At 41.9% G+C, this 20,179-nt stretch overlaps 1 protein-coding gene across 5 annotated transcripts; it reads left to right on the forward strand.

The window, feature by feature from the left end:
* The first annotated feature begins 522 nt into the window (after positions 1–522).
* On the forward strand, positions 523–16,383 carry LOC124308284 (rab-3A-interacting protein-like). Of its 5 annotated transcripts, none has more exons than XM_046770892.1 (8): positions 523–766; positions 8,292–8,723; positions 9,018–9,534; positions 9,639–9,896; positions 12,939–13,507; positions 13,626–13,728; positions 13,816–13,882; positions 14,187–16,383. In XM_046770892.1, exons 2-8 carry the CDS (start codon positions 8,389–8,391, stop codon positions 14,264–14,266), a joined length of 1,929 nt encoding a protein of 642 aa, XP_046626848.1. In that variant the 5' UTR covers positions 523–766; positions 8,292–8,388; the 3' UTR covers positions 14,267–16,383. The 5 variants fall into 5 exon arrangements, with proteins under 5 accessions (XP_046626848.1, XP_046626851.1, XP_046626849.1 ...); XM_046770895.1 differs by lacking the exon at positions 523–766 and adding an exon at positions 5,802–5,912; XM_046770893.1 differs by lacking the exon at positions 523–766 and adding an exon at positions 5,871–6,167.
* The last annotated feature ends 3,796 nt before the right edge of the window (positions 16,384–20,179 follow it).

Raw genomic sequence — 20,179 nt, forward strand, 5'->3', positions numbered from 1 at the left:
AACCTGAAGAAGTTGATTGTGTCCAATGGTCAATTTGACGACGCAACCGAACGACCACTTTCATCCCCCTGAATGACAGGATGAATCTAGCCAGGTATACCGTATGCCTATGCGTACAAGTGCTCGGATTGGCATTGCTTAACCGGAGTGCGCAGGAGCGAACCGCACAACCACCGAGCCGACGGAGAGTGGTGAATAAGGGTAGTTCGACGAGTCCACCCTACGGTAAGATGCGTAACGCTTTCCAAGCATGTATTGTATGTACATGCATACATGCATAGAAACACAGAGATTGACGAACACTTGAGAAATATCGTTCCGGAGAACTAAAAAGCCTCGTCGTATAGGTGAGCTTGAGTCTCTGCGTAGATGCATGCGTAAACACGTATGGGTATACATACCTAGAAATGAAATAAGTATAGGAATAGAGGTTCGGTCGGGGGTGATGGCGGGGGAGGGGGCGGAGAAGGGCGGGAGAGGAGGAGGGGGGGCTGCCGGAGCTCGAACCTCGACGCGACGGTGAACGACCAGACCGAGAACTCTACGCAGTCTCGTCAGTATTCGCCCGTCCGCAGACGGCAAGTTGATTATGAGCCAAGGTTAGAGCCACAGGAGTTTCGGTGGTTTGTTTTTAATGTGTGCTAGTCAGATTAAACTAGTGGTGTACGTATCAAAATAGTGGCTTGTGTGCTGCACGGCTCACTGGATAATACGAGGAGAGATCTGCATCTCATCTGCAAAATCGTTTCGGGTAACGCATCAACGAGTGAGTCCAATATTTCTTACCGCGTCTTATTTTCAATCTTGAACAATTGGCAAAACTTCAGCTGATTGTAATTAAAAAGTATCTGGACCTTACGTTGTACGGTCCTACATTCTTCGCGTACATATACACACCTGTGATATAACGTACCGTGTAAATACGGTATTTTGTACCGTGGTGTGGACGGTTCAAAATACTCTTCGTCGCGAATACGTGTATCGCATATAGTGTTGGAAATCAATTGACAGTTTTCTAACAGAGAGGTCTCTTGCTTCTCCCAAAATAGATTTCACTCCAAGTTCGATCGAAATTATATTCTAGAGTTGAAGTCGTCCTTCAGATTTTTGTGTTAGCAGGACTAAAAGTGGCATAGCCAGCTTGAAAGACTGTGCGAAGGAAGAGATGTCACGATCGACGATGATATCTATACATATATATATCTCTAAATTCAATGTAGACTAGTTCAAGATCGCGTCCAAAAGTGGATCGCGCCTCACTTGCAAGATCCGCGACAGTTTGGGTCATCGAGTAACTGACCCAAGCAAGCCGTTCGTCGCGTTAATTTGAATTCGTCGAAGGTTGCTGTTCGGTCACCGTTACGTTAATTTTACGCTAGCATTGATCAAGTGCTTCCACCGTAATATAATCTCACTGGGTGGTTGCGGCAAACGAATAACGAACGGTCCGTTTACAACTATTTACTTTAGTTGTCACGCGTAAACCGGGCATCTCACTATGGACTCTATTTTAGACGTATATATCGTACCTTTGATAACTGTAATTATAGTTTTGCGATCGTGGCATTGATTTTTTGATACATATTATTTCTATAATGTTCTCTAGCACCTGAACTTAATTTACGGTGAAAGTTGGCACACGCTGGTAACTATTTCCGAGTGGTACGCGTATGTAGGTACATACATACACACGTGTACCCCATGACGTGGCGAATTACAGTTGTGAGAAACGTTGGCGGAAATAATTTCTCCTATTCCGGGAGTTGGAATAGGTTATAGATAAATGATTGTCGTAGTTGCCGGGTCGGGGACATGCGGCCTGATCAAGAAAGATAGAGAGAGTGTTGTATGAGAGATGTTTAGAGAGAGTGCAGGTCAGAACTTGGGTGTGGTTTAATAGTACTCGACGAAACATAGGGGTGAATGTATGAATTTAGAGTTCGTTAAAAAATTAGCCAAGTGGAAATACCTACAGTTAGTCAAGTGCGCGCGTGTAACCCATCTATCTGCGTGAAGAGAAAAGGTTGGGCTGATGTTTCCACCACCGCCATTTCCGACTCCCCTTTGCTCGACTAACAATAAAACAAGTTGAAATATCTCGGTGCTGTGGTGTAGGTACGGACGTATTGTTTACCGCGGATCGCGTGGGAGTGGGAACTGGAAAGATGACCGTGTTGCAACGGAAGGTGCTTCAACAATCCTGTACAACACGCAGCGTATCAAACATGAAACAATCATCCATCTTCTCGCAAACCACTTTTTCCTGCCCATTGTCTGCATATCTGCTCATCCACTCTCTCGTTGTACACCTGTGGTATACAATCTGAATTTGTTCAGCGTCTAAATACAGGAGCTCCTCTTCTTCGCAGCAATTTCACGATCAATACTCAATAACAATTGACGTCATTTAACGCGTTCATGAATGGAAGTGTCAACCTCTCCTTTGGCTAGTAGTTACACGCGTGTTGTTTAATTCGGAGTTGTGGCCAACAACCGAGAGGCCCGTTGCCGGTAGCAGCAGGGGAACTCCCGAAGAACCCGAAGAACCGGTGTGTTCGACCCGATGTTCCCTGGCTGACGATAATTCTTGCAGCATTCTAGCAGCATTCTAGCTGAATGCTTACAGTATAGGTATACAAGGAAACGTAGACAGTTATGTGGGTACGTTGCGCACCTGTGATTACGGGAAGTAGTACGATTTCCCGCATGTCCTGAAACCGAGATTTTATGTACCAGTTTAATATCACCCAAACGATTGCATTTCAGCCATTCGTGTACCTCTTTCTCTGCTATTTTCCTCTTATAAATAAATACTTGTTGCCGAAAAAAAAATACACACACATTTCGTCCACCGAGGAAATATTTGGTTCCCTGAAGTAAGATATTTTTTTCGCCAGTCGCAAAGAAGCCATTGTTGATTCAAACAATCCTTTTCCTCGTTGCGTACGGTTCGGAAAGTACGATGGTACGCCGGTAAATACAAGTTCTAGTTTACAAGCGCCTCCGGAGCCTTGAGCCAGGTAGGCAATAATTGATGCTGGATAAGATCGTGACGGTTCGTGCCTCCTGCAGCATGCCTGCAACCTTTACATCCGCGACGCAACGCATTCCACGGTAATGGAGCTTCTCCCTCTCAGCCGTCTCACGTTGTCCATACTTGATTCTCACTTTTTTAATCTTATTTTAACGAACGTGGGATATACCTGCACACACGTATCGTGTGATTGCAGCTTCTTTGTTATTCGTTTGTATCACACACGATAATCTTTTTGCGCAATGGCCACGGTGTATTATACAACGTCACAGAACATGAAAAACCTATAAACGCGACCGTTGCGGATTCGCGTATGACGCCAACATTTAATTGGAAGCGATATTTGTAGACCTGGGTGAAGAATTTGTGAAACCCGAGTCCTGATTTCATAGGTGCAACGCAACAAGGAAGGAGTAGAGAAAGCGCGGAGGGTAGGGAGTTATTCCTATTGTTAGTTGAATGAATATTGTTTGCAATTTTGTAAATTTCGATTGCTGTACAGAAATTTATTGGAACGTATGTGTGTGAATAAAAAATTCGTACGAAGCGAGAGAATTCCGAGTATAGTATAGATCACCGTTCTGTTATTACACAATTTCTTGCTATTATAAGGTTTCGTGAAGCCACGTCCCTACACTTTACTTATAAATAAACAAACACTGCAGTATACACATGTACACAATTATGCCACCTGAAATACACTGACTCGTAAAAAACTGCTATTAAAGATACAGAAGAGTACGCATCACCTAATTCCCACTTTGCGTACCATGCTTGCACTTATTAGTTGGTAATTCCAATAGATACCACCATTTGAATTAAGATAGCAGGTATGACTTCGCGCACTATATCATGCAGATCTTTTTAAACGAATCTTACAACTAATTAACCAACTGCGAGGTGACTCGTGGAAACATGTCATGAACCACGCTGACAATGTTACTGCAGATAACCTTTAAAAGATCCTCTGTGTAGGTATTGTGCGAAATTTCGAATTGGATTGTTTCGGGATGTCCTGTTTCATTATAGTTGCCACCGGTTATTGTTTCGACATTGCGTGCATACGGACCACCGTGTATGTGCGTTTACATAATTTCGTGTGGGGATTTTCTGACTACGCATACCTTTAAATACGGGATTGTAAAGTGGTATGTAACCTGTAATCAGAATAATAGGTATGGTCAGGTGGTTGTGCGATTGTGGATATTTAATCAGATCGTAGAAAGTTCGTTTCATGGGTTGTACCGAGACAGATTATTGCCTGGTTCTGTATTATCGAGTGAAATGACCCTTGTCAAGTCATGACCTAGCCGCTGCGGTCAAGAACTCGTCGATAGCAGGGAAGAAAACGGTTTTAAACAAACTGTTGACGCAGTAATAATCACTGAAAAATAATAATACAAAATGGCGTTAATGAGACGGTCCAAATGTTCTTCGATTTCCTTCAGCATTTCGATATTCTTCGTGGAAAAGATTAAATATCGTCCACGTTATCTGTTTCGTGGTACTTTTCACTCTTTACCGTCTCACAAGCTCAGCTGCAACGGATTGGAATTCACCAGACCCATTGCGATTATACATATGCATTACAGTCACGTCACGTCGCGGCCTCGTGAGCTTGGAACGTGCGGATATTCATTCTTGTTGGTACACACGGACACACATGCATATGCATTTTACGATACGCCGAACTTTGTTTATCGAACAAATCGTACCTCACCCAAATTAGAATACCTTCTCTTCCAATCGCAATAATGGTACAGTAGGTCCAGCTCCCTATACCATCATGCGATTGATTGAATTTGAAGCTCAATGCATCATCGTGGCTAACAATTTATGAGAAACAATGGTAAATTAATCATTGTATTACCGCCGAAATTGATTCGCTTTTGCTTATTGTCGAGAAATCATTTGCCGAGGGTTTCAGCTTCAATGTAACATTCAGCTTTCATTCAACGACCGGTTTGATCGATCACAAAAAGTATTACCAGTATTCGACGCCTGATGATACAAACATCGCAATATTGTTTGCGCAATAATCTTTCAGTTGCTTGTGTGGCAAATATTTCGCAACAGGAGAGGTTTTGTGTCTTGGAAGAACGTCGATATTTCTATACCAGCAGGCTAATAAGTGTTTACGATTCGTATTTATTGGCCTGTTTTTTCCCAGCTACTCGTTGCTTAGTACGGCACCAGAGATAAGTACGCATGCACAAGCATTGTGCAGTATTCTTGCAAGAATGTTGAAAAATATTTCCAAGGGTAATCAGACATCGGGTGTAAAGCAGCCAGCGTTGAATATAAGTAACGATAAAGTTATCAAATTGAGATAGATTCGTATGTCATGTAGGTGCAATATACTTTCAATGTTACTCAAAAAACATTGCACAGGCTAATCCGCACAGACCTTGTGAATTAATTTTCATTCTCAAGCGATTGTAGGTAAATATTTGTATAGGGTGACTGAATCAGAGAATGAACAGCCAGCAGTAAGTGCACAAAATACAAAAAATTATAGGTATGTATATTTTAACATGGTCGTTGATTCGCTGCTGATATTTCTCAAAGCTTTAATTCGCTGGTGACTATATTAGCTAACTTTTAATTTTCACATCGGTATCAAGATATTTTGTGCTAACGCGCCAGGCTCACTGGTACTCTGTATCCCATTGGGTGTAGCTGCACGTGCAGAGTTGTGTTAGCGGGTCTACTGCGAGAGATTAATTTAATGGTTAACCAGCTGTACCAGCCGAGAGGCTGGTAGATTCCTCGGAGCTGTGTGGGAGTAGATAATAGTGGGAGGCCACCGTCAGCCGCGAGACCTAAACCAAACTGCGGTGTAGCGATGTGTTTTAGTGCGGTAAAAATCACAACCCGGGTAAGACAGCTTCGCTCGCCTAGATACACCTTATCCGTGTAACGTACATTGACCAGGTCACAAGTCGTGTACGTTCGTACCTGTTTGCCCGGGTTTAGCACTCATCGGCCGGCTGTGTATAATACGAATATAAATGGTGATTCAGCCAACGTATCGAAGTTTCCGCCTCTTTGTCTCGCAAGTATCAGAACTCGCGTTATCCCGTGCCGTCAACACGCTGTAGCACCAAACTCTTTGGTCTCCGCGAAGACCTTGGTAAGCCTTGTGCCAGATCTTGTTATTGTATTTTGTACAATTATTTCGCATCACGGTTGGACGTGCAATCGAGTGAGTGTTGCAGTTGCCATTGATTACAGACTTCCCGTATAACTACACAGCTGATTGAAGGAAAGTTGTAAGTGGGATAATACTACCTGCCTTATAGTTTTTAACTAGTTTCAGCCATCCGGGTTTCAAGCTAGTCACAATGAATTACGTGTTATACGATGTTTGTTCAGGCAAGAATTAATCACAGCCCATTGCTTTGGCATAAGTCGCGACAAGTTTCGCTTCTGTCCGTTGAAATGCATCGAAACGTCTGTGGCCTGGGTATACAATCGCCGTTGGTTAGTCCAGGCAATGAAAGTATTGGTGCTGTCTGTGCGATGAGACAGCGAAAATTGATAAAATTATAACTCGCGTGCTGTATTTTAATTATTATGCTAGTGTTGGAGTTAGGTTGGTGGGTAGCCAAAAAAAAAACGATAGGTGCGCATAAAAGTTCGCGTTTAAAACTCTGTCGTAATTCTAACCATGGAAATATCTTGACTCCTAGGGGACGGGAACGGGAACTCCCGGGCAAACGGGTAATACATCGTTGTTCTACGAGTCCCGTAAGTGTAACTTCAACCTCTGCACTTGTAATACGATTACTATTCTACTAACTTGTAAGAAAAGATGCCATTCCCGTCCAATGGTAGCGGTGAAACATTTTCGAAATCGAAAATACGTACAAAGTGCACAATGCTAATATCATGAGGTGAAATTAGGTTAAGGTTATCAAAATTTTATCCAAGTCAACTGGTCTATTCCTTCGTTTTGACAGTATTTTGTAACCACTAATTTCCCATAACTGTTTTCGAAAAGCCAATGAAATCGCCCATGCCAAGGTACAATAATACCTGTCTATTTAGTTTTGAAAACCGGTTTTCCGTTAGATAGTGTTGCACGTGGTGTTCAAATCTTAGGCGTATAGGTATGTAACCATCATCGTCGAGAGAATACGTGAATAATTCCTGCCTTCGAGGTAATTAATTTGGCCGTGCGTTGCGTAGATCACCATCACCGAATACAACAACAGCACGGTACAGATTCTTTGACGGAGCGTTATTACCCTATGTCTATGTATGTGTATACCTTGGCAATTCAACTGTTATGACGGTGGTATACTCAGAGCGAACAAACTTTATGCCAACTAACCGCATGTACTCGGTATGTATATTCATAAGCATAAATAATAAATATGCATCACGGCAGGGTTTGGTTCGTACTGCGATCATCGCCGGCGTTATAAGGAGAGTGCCAAACGTTTTTAATAAAGGTGCCAAGTGTTGTGTCATATGATAAAAAGCGGAGCAAGCTAGAGAAAGGAACCTATAGATGGGATAGAAATTTATTCGGCCGTCGAACGAGGCTCTATCGGCAATGCGAGCGCATTTGATTAATTATTTATCGTTAGCTGGACAGTATTCGAATTACGTAAGAAGTAAAGAAATAACAATACATCAAAAATGTGCGTAGGATGTTCGGCTACCGATCTGTACGAGTCTACCAAGGGGGAAAAGTAAGAAGAAAGCAGAAGGTAGGACTAAACTGCACAACGATAATCACCTGCAGTGGAACACTGTAGAACAAGGCTTCTACATCGCCTTCGCATACGTAGTAATTTGCTCCCGCTTGTTGGCTACCGTAACATAATCCCTTCTGCGGTTTCATCATTCAGCCACTTGACCAATTTGTCAATGCGACAATTGACCACTTTGGAATCCATCCTTTATGTGTTTTAATTACTTGATTGACCCGAAAGCGGACTTGATGTCGGAGGATTACGTAGACGGTTGTATAAAAAAAGAACTTCTCTTCCAGGGGTTCTATACTTAGCTCTTTACGCTTTACGATACGGCGTTGTCTCGATACTGCAGACGTGTAAGCGATCGCTACGAGGGTTACATTATAGATATAGTGCGTGATATATTTAGTCTGGGTTTTTTCGCACCGAACATATTTCTCTGATTATCCATTCCGTATAATTAAGAGAACCCGTAATGTTGTTTGACTAATTGTGATTATGGGTTTACAATGTCGGCTATATCGAGGCGTGATATGATTTTCTGTCATCAGCTGGACGAAACGGGGAAACGAGGCTCGTGGCTGATCGTTCGTGCAGAATGAACGAGGCGCAATAGATTGGGTTCTCAAAGTGGAGAATCAAGTCTCCATGGATTCAAGCGGCCCCGCGGTTAATGCCGTGGGTGGTTGTGTCGCGGCAGCGGAATACGTTTATCGGCCACTGACAACTAAGCACAGGCGTGCTGGGAGTACGGGGACAACGGGGGACGAAGAGTACACGACCGATGAGGAAGAGCTCTATCCGGAGGAAGCAGAGTGCTCAACGGGGACGAATCATCCGATCCTCAAGTCGGACCTGGCTCGCGCGGCGACCGATCTCTTTGGATACGAGGCGAAGGATAGTGGAAATGACGACGACGACGAACCCACGGGACTTTTTGACGAAGACGAGAAACAGTTCCATTCTACCGAGGCAGCCAAGAGGTACATATAATCGACTTGCCCGCCCACGTGCAGGGAAGGTGTTTTAGATCAATTATTCCTAGCGGCTCGGTTGCGAGTTATTCTTTTCTCAAGCATGACAAATAAGGAGTTTTCCGAGTATTTCAGTTTCCGTCACTTGACGCGATGATTAATCCAAGCTAGTCGAAATTGTGAAAGGAACTATTTCTTGGAAACCAATCGTAATTATGTGTTGATATGCTTGAAGAACTGTCATGTGTTATATTTTACGAGTGATGCGAATTAATACAGAGTTTGAATTCCGTATTGATTTAGTTCTGGAAAGTCAACGACATCGAGCACCTACAATGAAGAGAATACGTGGGAAGCCGCTTCACCGATTAAGTCCGGAGAAGAGGCTCGGGTCTTCCAGGATCCGAACCACTTCAAGACCATTAACCGATTCGACGATCCCTCGTTGCGAAACACCGAGTCATCGGAGAGCGCGAAAAACGATTCCGATCTCGAGTTTCGTATGTGCAAGAGACCCGCAGGTTTAATACTTGACCTCACCTACGGAGCACCCTCTACGCAGATAAAGGAATTGGCGGTGGAACCGTCGAGTGATACCTCAGAAGCGGATGGGTTCTCACAAGATTCCACCACCAGCAGAATTCTGCATCCCGCGTCGACGAGACTCGCATTTCCGCAACCGAGCTTGAATCCATTTTGCACTTCGCTGCACGAAGGCGAAACCAAAGTCGATCCTCGGGGGGAACAAGAGGCTTCGCTGACGACCCGATCGTTGCTGACCTCTACCGCTGCCGAGGTCGAAAAGTTTGTCAAGTCCGAGGTGAGCATATATGATTATTACACCATAGGTATGAACACCCCTAGCCCACATTGGATTGGTAGTTGGTATAACGATACTTCTTCCATTTTCTTCCCTCTGCGAAGGTTGAATCGCAGTCAAGGGAGGAGCTGGACAGCCTTCGACGTCTGTCTAACGTGGGAGGCTCCACAGGCTCGTCGACGACGGTACATTGGGGCAGGACGGTGGCCGAGGTTAAGGAACACGCCATTGCCAAACTACAGGACGAGCTAAGGCGAGCGCATCAAGAGCTTAAACTCAAGGCCGAGGAAGTCACTAGGCTGTCCAGGATCAGGCAAGACGTCGAAACCGAACTTGAGGATCTCACCGCCAGTCTATTTCAAGTACGCGAACCGATTTCATGCTATTTTACTTTCTCGTGCATTGACCATGACAGCAGCGGTCAGTGCGCCCTGAACTATAATAAACGCATTCCGTATTTTGAAATGATCAACCCCTTCCGATGGTTGATCAATGCATTCTGTGACAAACATTTTCATCCTGATCCTATTATTATTTAAGTAGTCGGTTATTCAGATTACTAGATATGTCCCTACGCACCATCATCATCGTTTGTGTAATCGTGGAAAAATTAGGGTTTCATCTCTGATTCATCAATGGCAGTGGAAGCATAGGAGAACGCGTATTACAATCGCGATGCATTCATAATATTTATTCTGTGCTATTGTAAAGTGTATCCACGTATCCTGCATGCGTCTGCCGGTGCTTGAAGATATTAAGGTAAGCGTACCAGTTATCGACCCTGTCCCAATTATTGACCTTTTTTGGTTGTACCTGTTTGATCCTTAGTTCTAAAATTACCAAAAAATAAATTTCTAATGCCTAAACCTCTAGAAATTGGTTTTACCATTAGTCACCGAGAAATTCCCAATTTCTGCCGTAAATTTATAACTTTGGAAAAAGAAAACGTGTCACTAACTGGTACACTTACCTTAAGTAGACGAGCCAAAACATTTCATTACCGCGTTTCTACCTATCAGGCATCGGAAACAAATGAGGGCCCCCCCTTGATATCGCTGGGTTCGAGAAATCATGCTGCTGTCGCAAAAAATGAAAAGGAGAATACCGCGTAGGTTGAACAAGGATGGATGACTACTATACCCGTGCCAGCCGAGCCTGGTACCGCATGGTAATACTCGGTAAATACGTGGCTTTCACCTCGCTCCCTCTTTGCCTTTCTACTCACTTCCCGATTCGTTCCAAATCCTCGGCATTCGTGAGGCCGGACTGTTACCAGTTACTGCCTGTCTATTCGGTTCAGACACAGCTCGTCGGCTAACCGTTACAATCAAGTTGAAATTATGAGTATTACGAGTAATTGCGAATTTTCAATAAAAAACTGAAAAGACTAACTTCGTCATTTCCACACTGATCTTCTCAGGTCTGAATATATTTCCGACATTACGTCATATTCTGCGAAGCCCGTCGTAAGCCTTTGCCTTCAGCCGAATAGACAAGCTTGTACCAGATGTTCACTCCGACGATGCAACGGCGGTCGGCGAATCCAGGTCTTCGTATGCAATTGTATTACGAACTTACCGAAGAACGTACGTAACAACTACGAGCCAACGCGACACACGTATAGGATATGTTATAATTGGTCATACCTATTTAGGTACGTCAAGGTCTCGTGTAAGATGAAAAGAAAATAATCAGACCACGGCCATGTGGAGCTGACGATATTATACGAGTACTATATGTATGTACACGAGCTACCTCAAACCTACGTGTAATAAGTGTTCAAAAATCTTTATATTCGCACATTGGGGAGAATACGTACCCATAATTGTTATCTGGTGAACTATCCACCGCGACTTCCATCCTTTAGTAGGCCAAATATGATATTATAAATCCATTTTGCTTATTCGTGCTTCTCGTTATTCTAATGCTCGAATCGACTTCTCTCGCGGCTGTGCAAGCAAATCTTAATCTTGTTGTTTTCACAATTGCTAAGCTTTTACAAATCGACGAAGGACTCTTGCTTCGCCAAATGCCGATAACCTTTCGCTAAAAAGTAGTACAGATAATCTATATATATGATTGTACAATTTTACTTCCAGAGAAATCGAAACTAAAGTGTTTTCAACAATCTTGCGCTATAGCCGTAATGTAACTACAATACCGAGTGAGTGGTGTTAAACTTCGTTGACCGTGTATCGAGTATAAGATATATTCAAAGATGACACGTGCCTGATTTTAATTTTCTGGAGTGAAAATTTCTTACACGTATCAAGTGGAAGGTGGACACGGCGGGCGTTTCATTAAGTGTGTAGCCGCAGTTTCCTCCGAGCAAATGTATGTATAGATAGGTATGATATTTGTCAGCCGAAACGGAAGCGCCTCTTTATTCTCGTCGAGCGGAAATTGTGGTAACCTGCTCTCGTAGCTACGATTACATGAGCAAAACCAGACAGTCTTCAGAAAGCTTTTCTTCAGTAAGTGATCGCGAGTTCGAAGTAACGAATTATTCGAATGTCCAGTGTATACTTACTCTAGGAAGACATAATTATATTTCGAATGCAGATTAGTTTAGTTCCATTTCGGTGTACGTCAAAACTGTAACAATTGTGTTTAAATATTCACGCCGCATTAGATTCCTTCCTATGTCTCACATCAGTGCAAATATATAGGTAGTCATATTTGTGGATTGCCAAGTATGCGTCTATGTTCCAGTAAAGAATCGAGTTAACTCATATTAACGATCCCGACGAAATCTGGGATTTCTCGGGCTATCTGATTCTCTTTACTTTACTGAGAAGTAGACCTGTAACGTTTCCCCAATACCTATTTCGCATACGCTGATCACATGAACCGATGTCTGGAAAAACGACTGAGTGCCAGTTTACGAGAATTGCACTTCGAAATTGCAAATTTGGAACCATACGTCACGGAACAGGTGTGCATGCTCATAATTGAATGTTGTTATAATTATATGTAAGGCAGGTAAAACGAAGTCCTATATATATTAATTAATTAAACGTATATTACACGATACTTTTACCGTTACTGCTCGGGAGAAAAACGTGATAAACTGTACGATAAGTAGGGAAAAAGTAAAAGGAAATATTCCGCATTTAATAAAATGATTCGATAAAACGGATACTCAACGGAATGTTGCAACTGTTTTAGACGTGTTCTTTTTTCCTTATTATTAAGAAACAGCGACTAATGCATGATTTCCTGTCGTGTATCCGTTTTACTTACAATATCCCATCTCATGTGCGAGGCCACTTTACAATAGCGGTACTAATAACAATAATAATAATGAGATAAGAAACGAGGAGGCGAGTCACGCGGGAAGTATCGAGAATGCGTCAATATCCATTGTATACCTACGACAATCGGCTTTTCTGTGATTGTTTCAGGAGGCACACAACATGGTGAGGGAGGCGAACGTACGACAGGCTACGGCTGAGAGGCTGCTGGCGGAAAGCCGGATGAAGTCGGAAGTCCTTGCCGCCGAGGTAGCCGCTCTGAAGACCCTCGTCTTGACGTCGACCCCTGCTAGGCCAAACCCTCATCTTCACCCGCAGATTGACGGTCGAAGCCGCGAAGAGACACCCGGTGGAATTTTCGCAAAACGGCACCGAAGATCACCGTCACACTTTAATTTGAAGTACGGCCGTGAGAACTCGCCGCCAGAATCCCCGGTGAAGGAACAACGACCCTCTCTACCTGTTGAGCCGACCGAGGGTCGCGACCCCCGTGACGGCCTGGAGGTGGACCCGGTTGTTCACAAGGAATTCCTACAGTGGAAGATTAACCCCTGTGTCGACAGAGCCGATCCGTTCGTCAAGAGAATATTTCGCGAGGACATCGACCTATGCTTGGACTTTGCCAACAAGGATCTCAGCGGAAAAGTTAGGCAGGCCGTTCTTGACGGGATCGTGTTTGTCGAGGCTGTCAGTGACAAAACCAAAGTTGCCTTCCCCAAGTAAGTTGACACGCACTTGTTCCAACGTACGGTAAGCAATTGGCGGGTATCGACTTGTTCGCACAAATTTCAATCATAAATGATTACGGTTGGCAAATAATGTTCTTGACAATTACAGGAAGTGTGCGCTCCTTGAGGCACCGCGACAATGTCACTACCGTATGAGACTCGGCGATCAAGAGAACCACTGGTACTCGATATCGCAGATCTGTCGCAATAGGGTAAATATATTTTATTTCCTAATACGTCAATACGTACTTTCCATCATTCAAGCGATGCTGATTTGTCGACAACTTTTTGTGCTCCAGATTATCGCTGTGTGCGACTTCCTGAATTACCTACGATACATCGAGCGCGGTCTCGTCAAAAGCTCAGGTAAGTTTGTAATATAATACAGCTGCGTACATCGATCGAAGACATACGTATTAAACTATGACGACATTTCGTATAAATATATCCACATACTCTAAGCTCGTAAAGAAAGCAATGCTAATATCGTTGATCATCGGTCCCCTGTAACACATTTAAAAAATCGTTGCTCGGTGTACAAGTGCCAACGATTTGAATTATAAATACACCATGTCTGTGTGAAAATTCGTGTGATCGTTCGCTAACGATTGGTATTGTACGTAATTTTTTTTCATGTATCAACTGATAAACTGTCGTTTCTCTTTCACAGTTCACGACATTTACTGGGAAATCACCAGACTTCGGAAAGAGATGGTCTTGGCCCGTTTAGGACTGGCACTTTCTTCCTGAATCCTACAACGATTTCAGTGTTCTCATTGCATCTATGCGAACTGATTTCATTTTCACCAGGGTAGCTAGGCAATGAAATTGCCCGTATAAAAATGGCTACGTGCATTGGTAAGAAACGTTCGAGTTCGCGTGTCTGAAATTTGACAAAGGTACAGGTACGTGCGACACTATATAGTTAAAACCAGTCATCTGTTGCACGTGTCTATAGATAGACGATAAGTATAAGGATACATGTGTATAATCATAAACAATCTCTTTGATTTCACTATTTTTATAACTATCCTACAATAATCTAGCTACCCTTTCGATATCTCACGATTTACAACGAATAAGGAGGCCAAAAAATTTGTGATACATGGCGGGGACATACTGCAAGGAATTGATTCGATTTTATATCGATACACCTATACGGCGTATGGTGTTATAGTTCGAGTTTAAATAAGCCCCACCGAGGTTTACGTTTAGTTTAAGTTTCGTCTCCCAACCAGCGATATACTCTTATTGTATCCACAGATACGTATTAATTAAAAACTCGGTCGAGTGCGTATCAATATATAATTGTTCGACAGCGACCTTGTAGGGTTTGAGGCCTTTTGCTTCTAAATCTCTCTAAGGTTACGCGAAGGGTACTAGCTAAATTGCTAACAGGCTAAAGCTATATACTACGAAGAATGAGGATTGAAAGCACAACAGTTTCATAATACAATTATTACATCCAACGTTTCGTGTCAGATAAATTATGACAAACGCAGAGTTTTGTAACTGCCAATCAAGGTTATTTTAGAATAACCGTATATATAAGACAGGCAAACGATAACGTATGCTTTTATGGTGTATTTATGAACAGTTATATTCGTCATCGCGTAACTAACAAATTTATCCATAATTAGTTCTTAAATATTAATTGTTTGTACATAATCTAAAGCTGCAGTTGAATAATTGTCATGCTCTAGAATGGGATGAAATCCTTTCTCTTGGTCGGCAGGTGGAAGAGGAGGATGAAACGAAATACGAAAATATAGTTAAAACAAGACCGGTAATACTGTCACTCTTTTGTTAGTATACCTAAACATTGCAGTAAGATGGTCTATGTATGCACCTGTATACCAGGCCTGGCAGAGTTTGTTAAATTTACTTCATCGCATATTTCTTTTGCATTTCTACCGCCATTTGGAATATGTTTGATAATCATTCAACTTTGCAATAATAATAGTTTGACAAAAATCTTTCTCGATCGCCAAAGATATTTTATTAGTTCAATCATTGTCTGTTACGTTGGATTTTATATTCAACAATTGCGTTTTTATTTGAAGAATAATAATTCTTAAATAAATACTGATAATCACATACAGACATGCGTATACTTACCGTAGAATATTATAATCGAATGTAACATTGGCTTATAATTATTATTGTAGCTGTCATTATCACTCTTATTAATATTACTAATTTAGAAATAATTAACCGTGGGTGCTTCGATAACGTTTAAAAATCATGATCATGATTGCCCGTTGGGTACCTCGATTTGATGATGGCGTTGACAAATTTTTAGTTTGTCGAATAACTGTTCAACATTGTATATTATTGTTGATAGATTCGTACTGGGCGTAAAGTTTTAACTACCGTTGAATGTTGGTAATATTTTTTACTAGCATTGTATATATATTGACTGACGTGAGATAACGGATTGATATATTGATATTTTTTCAAAAATTACATTAACCAATCTGGAAAGATGTTAGAAAGCAGCTTATGAAATGTATTCACATTGAATGCCACAACACTATTCTGGGGTTTGCTCCTAAAAATCCAGCAAAACGCATTTTCACATTTATTGCACGATTTCATCTGATATAACAGACACCTGGTGCGAATTTGTAGGTTCAGACTTGGAATCCTACGTTCAATCCTTAAGTTTTTGATATTATTTCCTATAATGTATATTCATTTCCCATCTACACGCACGAGTGTGCATATGCTACGCACACGCATAAAAGAAAAACAAACTATCTAGTTAGTGCACCGTAAACAGAAAATGTCACTTGCAGGTTATAATTACATACGTATTATATGCATGCAGGTACTGTCTATACATATACATCTGGAGTAAAATGAAACTAGTCTGTGTTTTAATTTTTTACCCAGCACAGCTCATCATGGCGTGTATATGTCTTGTATTATATAATTTGTACATACATATGAAATTTGCGTTACGTGACACTCGCTTCATTACCATCGTCATCCTCATTTATCGCTAGGCATTAAGCAGTGACATTAACCAAGGAACCTAACAGTTTCATCTTCATTACAAATAATTACGAACTATTATACGCGTGCATATTGTATATATTATGTAAGAAAAATATTTATAAACGTTTACATGTCTCTTATATGTCGTATGGGATAAATATTTTGTGCATACAGTGTAACATCAGGACGCACAATAGTTTATATTAATCGGTGGTGTACAATTGTACATACGTATAATTATTATTAATAATATTGATGTAGGAAAAGTACACCCTCGCGGAGAGGGTACAGCTCTCACAGCGACTGATGTGTCCCAATTTCTTACATAAGTTAATCAACGCCATTTCCATGGAGTTTACTGTCATAGATTCTTGTACTACTTTGGCGGCTTTCCTAGTAGGTGGCACGTTCGGTACAACATCAACCAACCTGAGTCTTGCTTTTCACTTACAATTAGCAGCGTGTAAGGTAAACTGTTGCACTATTTAATTTATTGCTAGCTCAGCAGACGAGTTTGAATGGTAGAGTAGTGCTTAGCATCGATGGTTTAGCAGAAAAAGCTTTGCGAATCAAGATATATTTGTGGTGACAAATGCGAAAATGCAGGATGACGTGTGGCTTTCTGCATTTCGCCTATGCATATTCCTGATGAAGAAGTACATTCTGTATCCAGGATGCAACGAAGGCGAGTACGAGTGTGATCTTTGCCGACCGAGTTGAGTGAGGTTGTTGTTGATCACACAAAAGAAATCGCCCTTCGTCTATCATGCGCAAGATATTTCTGCCCCAGTCCTTCGACAATTACCCCTCAACACACATGTAAAGCTGTTGCTAAATTGCCATTTTCGTATGCACTTGGAAGCGAGCGACCGTACAACTTTGCGCCTGTAACACCGGCATTTTTACAAGAGAGGTCAGACAGGAGAAAAGAAGAAATTGAATTTTGTTACACGCTGCGATGAAACATCACGCTTTGTTTATTCGGGGCCACGGGGCGTCAATTTAAATTCGAATGTCCATTTTTGTGACACGCAAGGAAAAACTGATCGCTGTGGCCTGTGAAACGTATCCGCGATCAAAATCAAATTGTAAAAAAGGAACTTGTATTATATTAAAATGAGATAAAATAAAGTTGTTGTCATTATTACAAAAGAATCTTTGCGTTCAATTACGGCCTAAATATCGCCAGCACTGAGTCAAACATGAACAAGGTAAACCAGTGACCACATTACTATGAATTGTGGAATTGGGGCGAAGAACTTTTCCTCTAGATGAAATGACATGCAGCCTAATGAGACTTGATGGATCCTAAGAATGCGAAAATAGACCTATACGGCGCAATTTCATCCTTGGCTCCCTGATATTCGTAATCCATTGCTCATGGCAACTTGGGACTGCGCCCAACCGATTCCTCTCACAAAATAACGTCGACGTCGACGAAAAAACACAGGTTCTGGTTTTTTGGCTGTAACTTTTGATGCGTTGATCGCAGCGTATTGGGACTGCGCCCAATCGATTTCTCTCAAAAAATTACGTCCGATCAGTGCTACAATTAATTGATTCCAGCACTTTTCAAAATCGCGAAAATTTTCGCCAAAAATGGAAAGGGGTTAGCCTTACTTTTTTTTTTGGCAAAAAACTTTTGGTCTCAGATTCGATTTAAACGACCCTTATCTGACCAATTGAACCCTCAGGAACTCAGAAATCGCAGCGAAAAGAGCGTAGGACCAACAGGAGAGAAATGGCGAGCGAAACAGCAACTGCTGAAAAATGTCGAAAATTCGGGTTCTGGTTTTTTGGCTGTAACTTTTGATGCGTTGATCGCAGCGTATTGGGACTGCGCTCAATCGATTTCTCTCGCAAAATTACGTCCGATCAGTGCTACAATTAATTGATTCCAGCACTTTTCAAAATCGCGAAAATTTTCGCCAAAAATGGAAAGGGGTTAGCCTTACTTTTTTTTTTGGCAAAAAACTTTTGGTCTCAGATTCGATTTAAACGACCCTTATCCGACCAATTGGAACCTCAGGAACTCAGAAATCGCAGCGAAAAGAGCGTAGGACAAACAGGAGAGAAATGGCGAGCGAAAAAGCACCTGCTGAAAAATGTCGAAAATTCAGGTTCTGGTTTTTTGGCTGTAACTTTTGATGCGTTGATCGCAGCGTATTGGGACTGCGCCCAATCGATTTCTCTCGCGAAATCATGTCTGATCAGTGCTACAATTAATTGAATCCAGCACTTTTCAAAATCGCGAGAATTTTCGCCAAAAATGGAAAGGGGTAAGCCTTACTTTTTTTTTAGGCAAAAAAATTTTGGTCTCAGATTCGATTTAAACGATCCTTATCCGACCAATTGGACCCTCAGGAACTCGGAAATCGCAGCGAAAAGAGCGTAGGACCAACAGGAGAGAAATGGCGAGCGAAAAAGCACCTGCTGAAAAATGTCGAAAATTCAGGTTCTGGTTTTTTGGCTGTAACTTTTGATGCGTTGATCGCAGCGTATTGGGACTGCGCTCAATCGATTTCTCTCGCGAAATTACGTCCGATCAGTGCTACGATTAATTGATTCCAGCACTTTTCAAAATCGCGAAAATTTTCGCCAAAAATGGAAAGGGGTTAGCCTTACTTTTTTTTTAGGCAAAAAACTTTTGGTCTCAGATTCGATTTAAACGATCCTTATCCGACCAATTGGACCCTCAGGAACTCAGAAATCGCAGCGAAAAGAGCGTAGGACCAACAGGAGAGAAATGGCGAGCGAAAAAGCACCTGCTGAAAAATGTCGAAAATTCAGGTTCTGGTTTTTTGGCTGTAACTTTTGATGCGTTGATCGCAGCGTATTGGGACTGCGCCCAATCGATTTCTCTCGCAAAATTGTGTCCGACCAGTGCAACAATTAATTGATTCCAGCACTTTTCTAAATCTCGAAAATTTTCGCCAAAAATGGAAAGGGGTTAGCCTTACTTTTTTTTTTGGCGAAAAATTTTTGGTCTCAGATTCGATTTAAACGACCCTTATCTGACCGATCGGACCCTCGGGAACTCAGAAATCGCAGCGAAAAGAGCGTAGGACCAACAGGAGAGAAATGGCGAGCGAAAAAGCACCTGCTGAAAAATGTCGAAAATTCAGGTTCTGGTTTTTTGGCTGTAACTTTTGATGCGTTGATCGCAGCGTATTGGGACTGCGCCCAATCGATTTCTCTCGAAAAATTACGTCCGATCAGTGCTACAATTAATTGATTCCAGCACTTTTCAAAATCGCGAAAATTTTCGCCAAAAATGGAAAGGGGTTAGCCTTACTTTTTTTTTAGGCAAAAAACTTTTGGTCTCAGATTTGATTTAAACGATCCTTATCCGACCAATTGGACCCTCAGGAACTCAGAAATCGCAGCGAAAAGAGCGTACGACCAACAGGAGAGAAATGGCGAGCGAAAAAGCACCTGCTGAAAAATGTCGAAAATTCAGGTTCTGGTTTTTTGGCTGTAACTTTTGATGCGTTGATCGCAGCGTATTGGGACTGCGCCCAATCAATTTCTCTCGAAAAATTACGTCCGATCAGTGCTACAATTAATTGATTCCAGCACTTTTCAAAATCGCGAAAATTTTCGCCAAAAATGGAATGGGGTTATTAGCCTTATTTTTTTTTTAGGCAAAGAACTTTTGGTCTC

Source organism: Neodiprion virginianus, chromosome 6 (assembly GCF_021901495.1).
Source record: "Neodiprion virginianus isolate iyNeoVirg1 chromosome 6, iyNeoVirg1.1, whole genome shotgun sequence".
NCBI classification, from domain to species: Eukaryota; Metazoa; Arthropoda; class Insecta; order Hymenoptera; family Diprionidae; genus Neodiprion; species Neodiprion virginianus.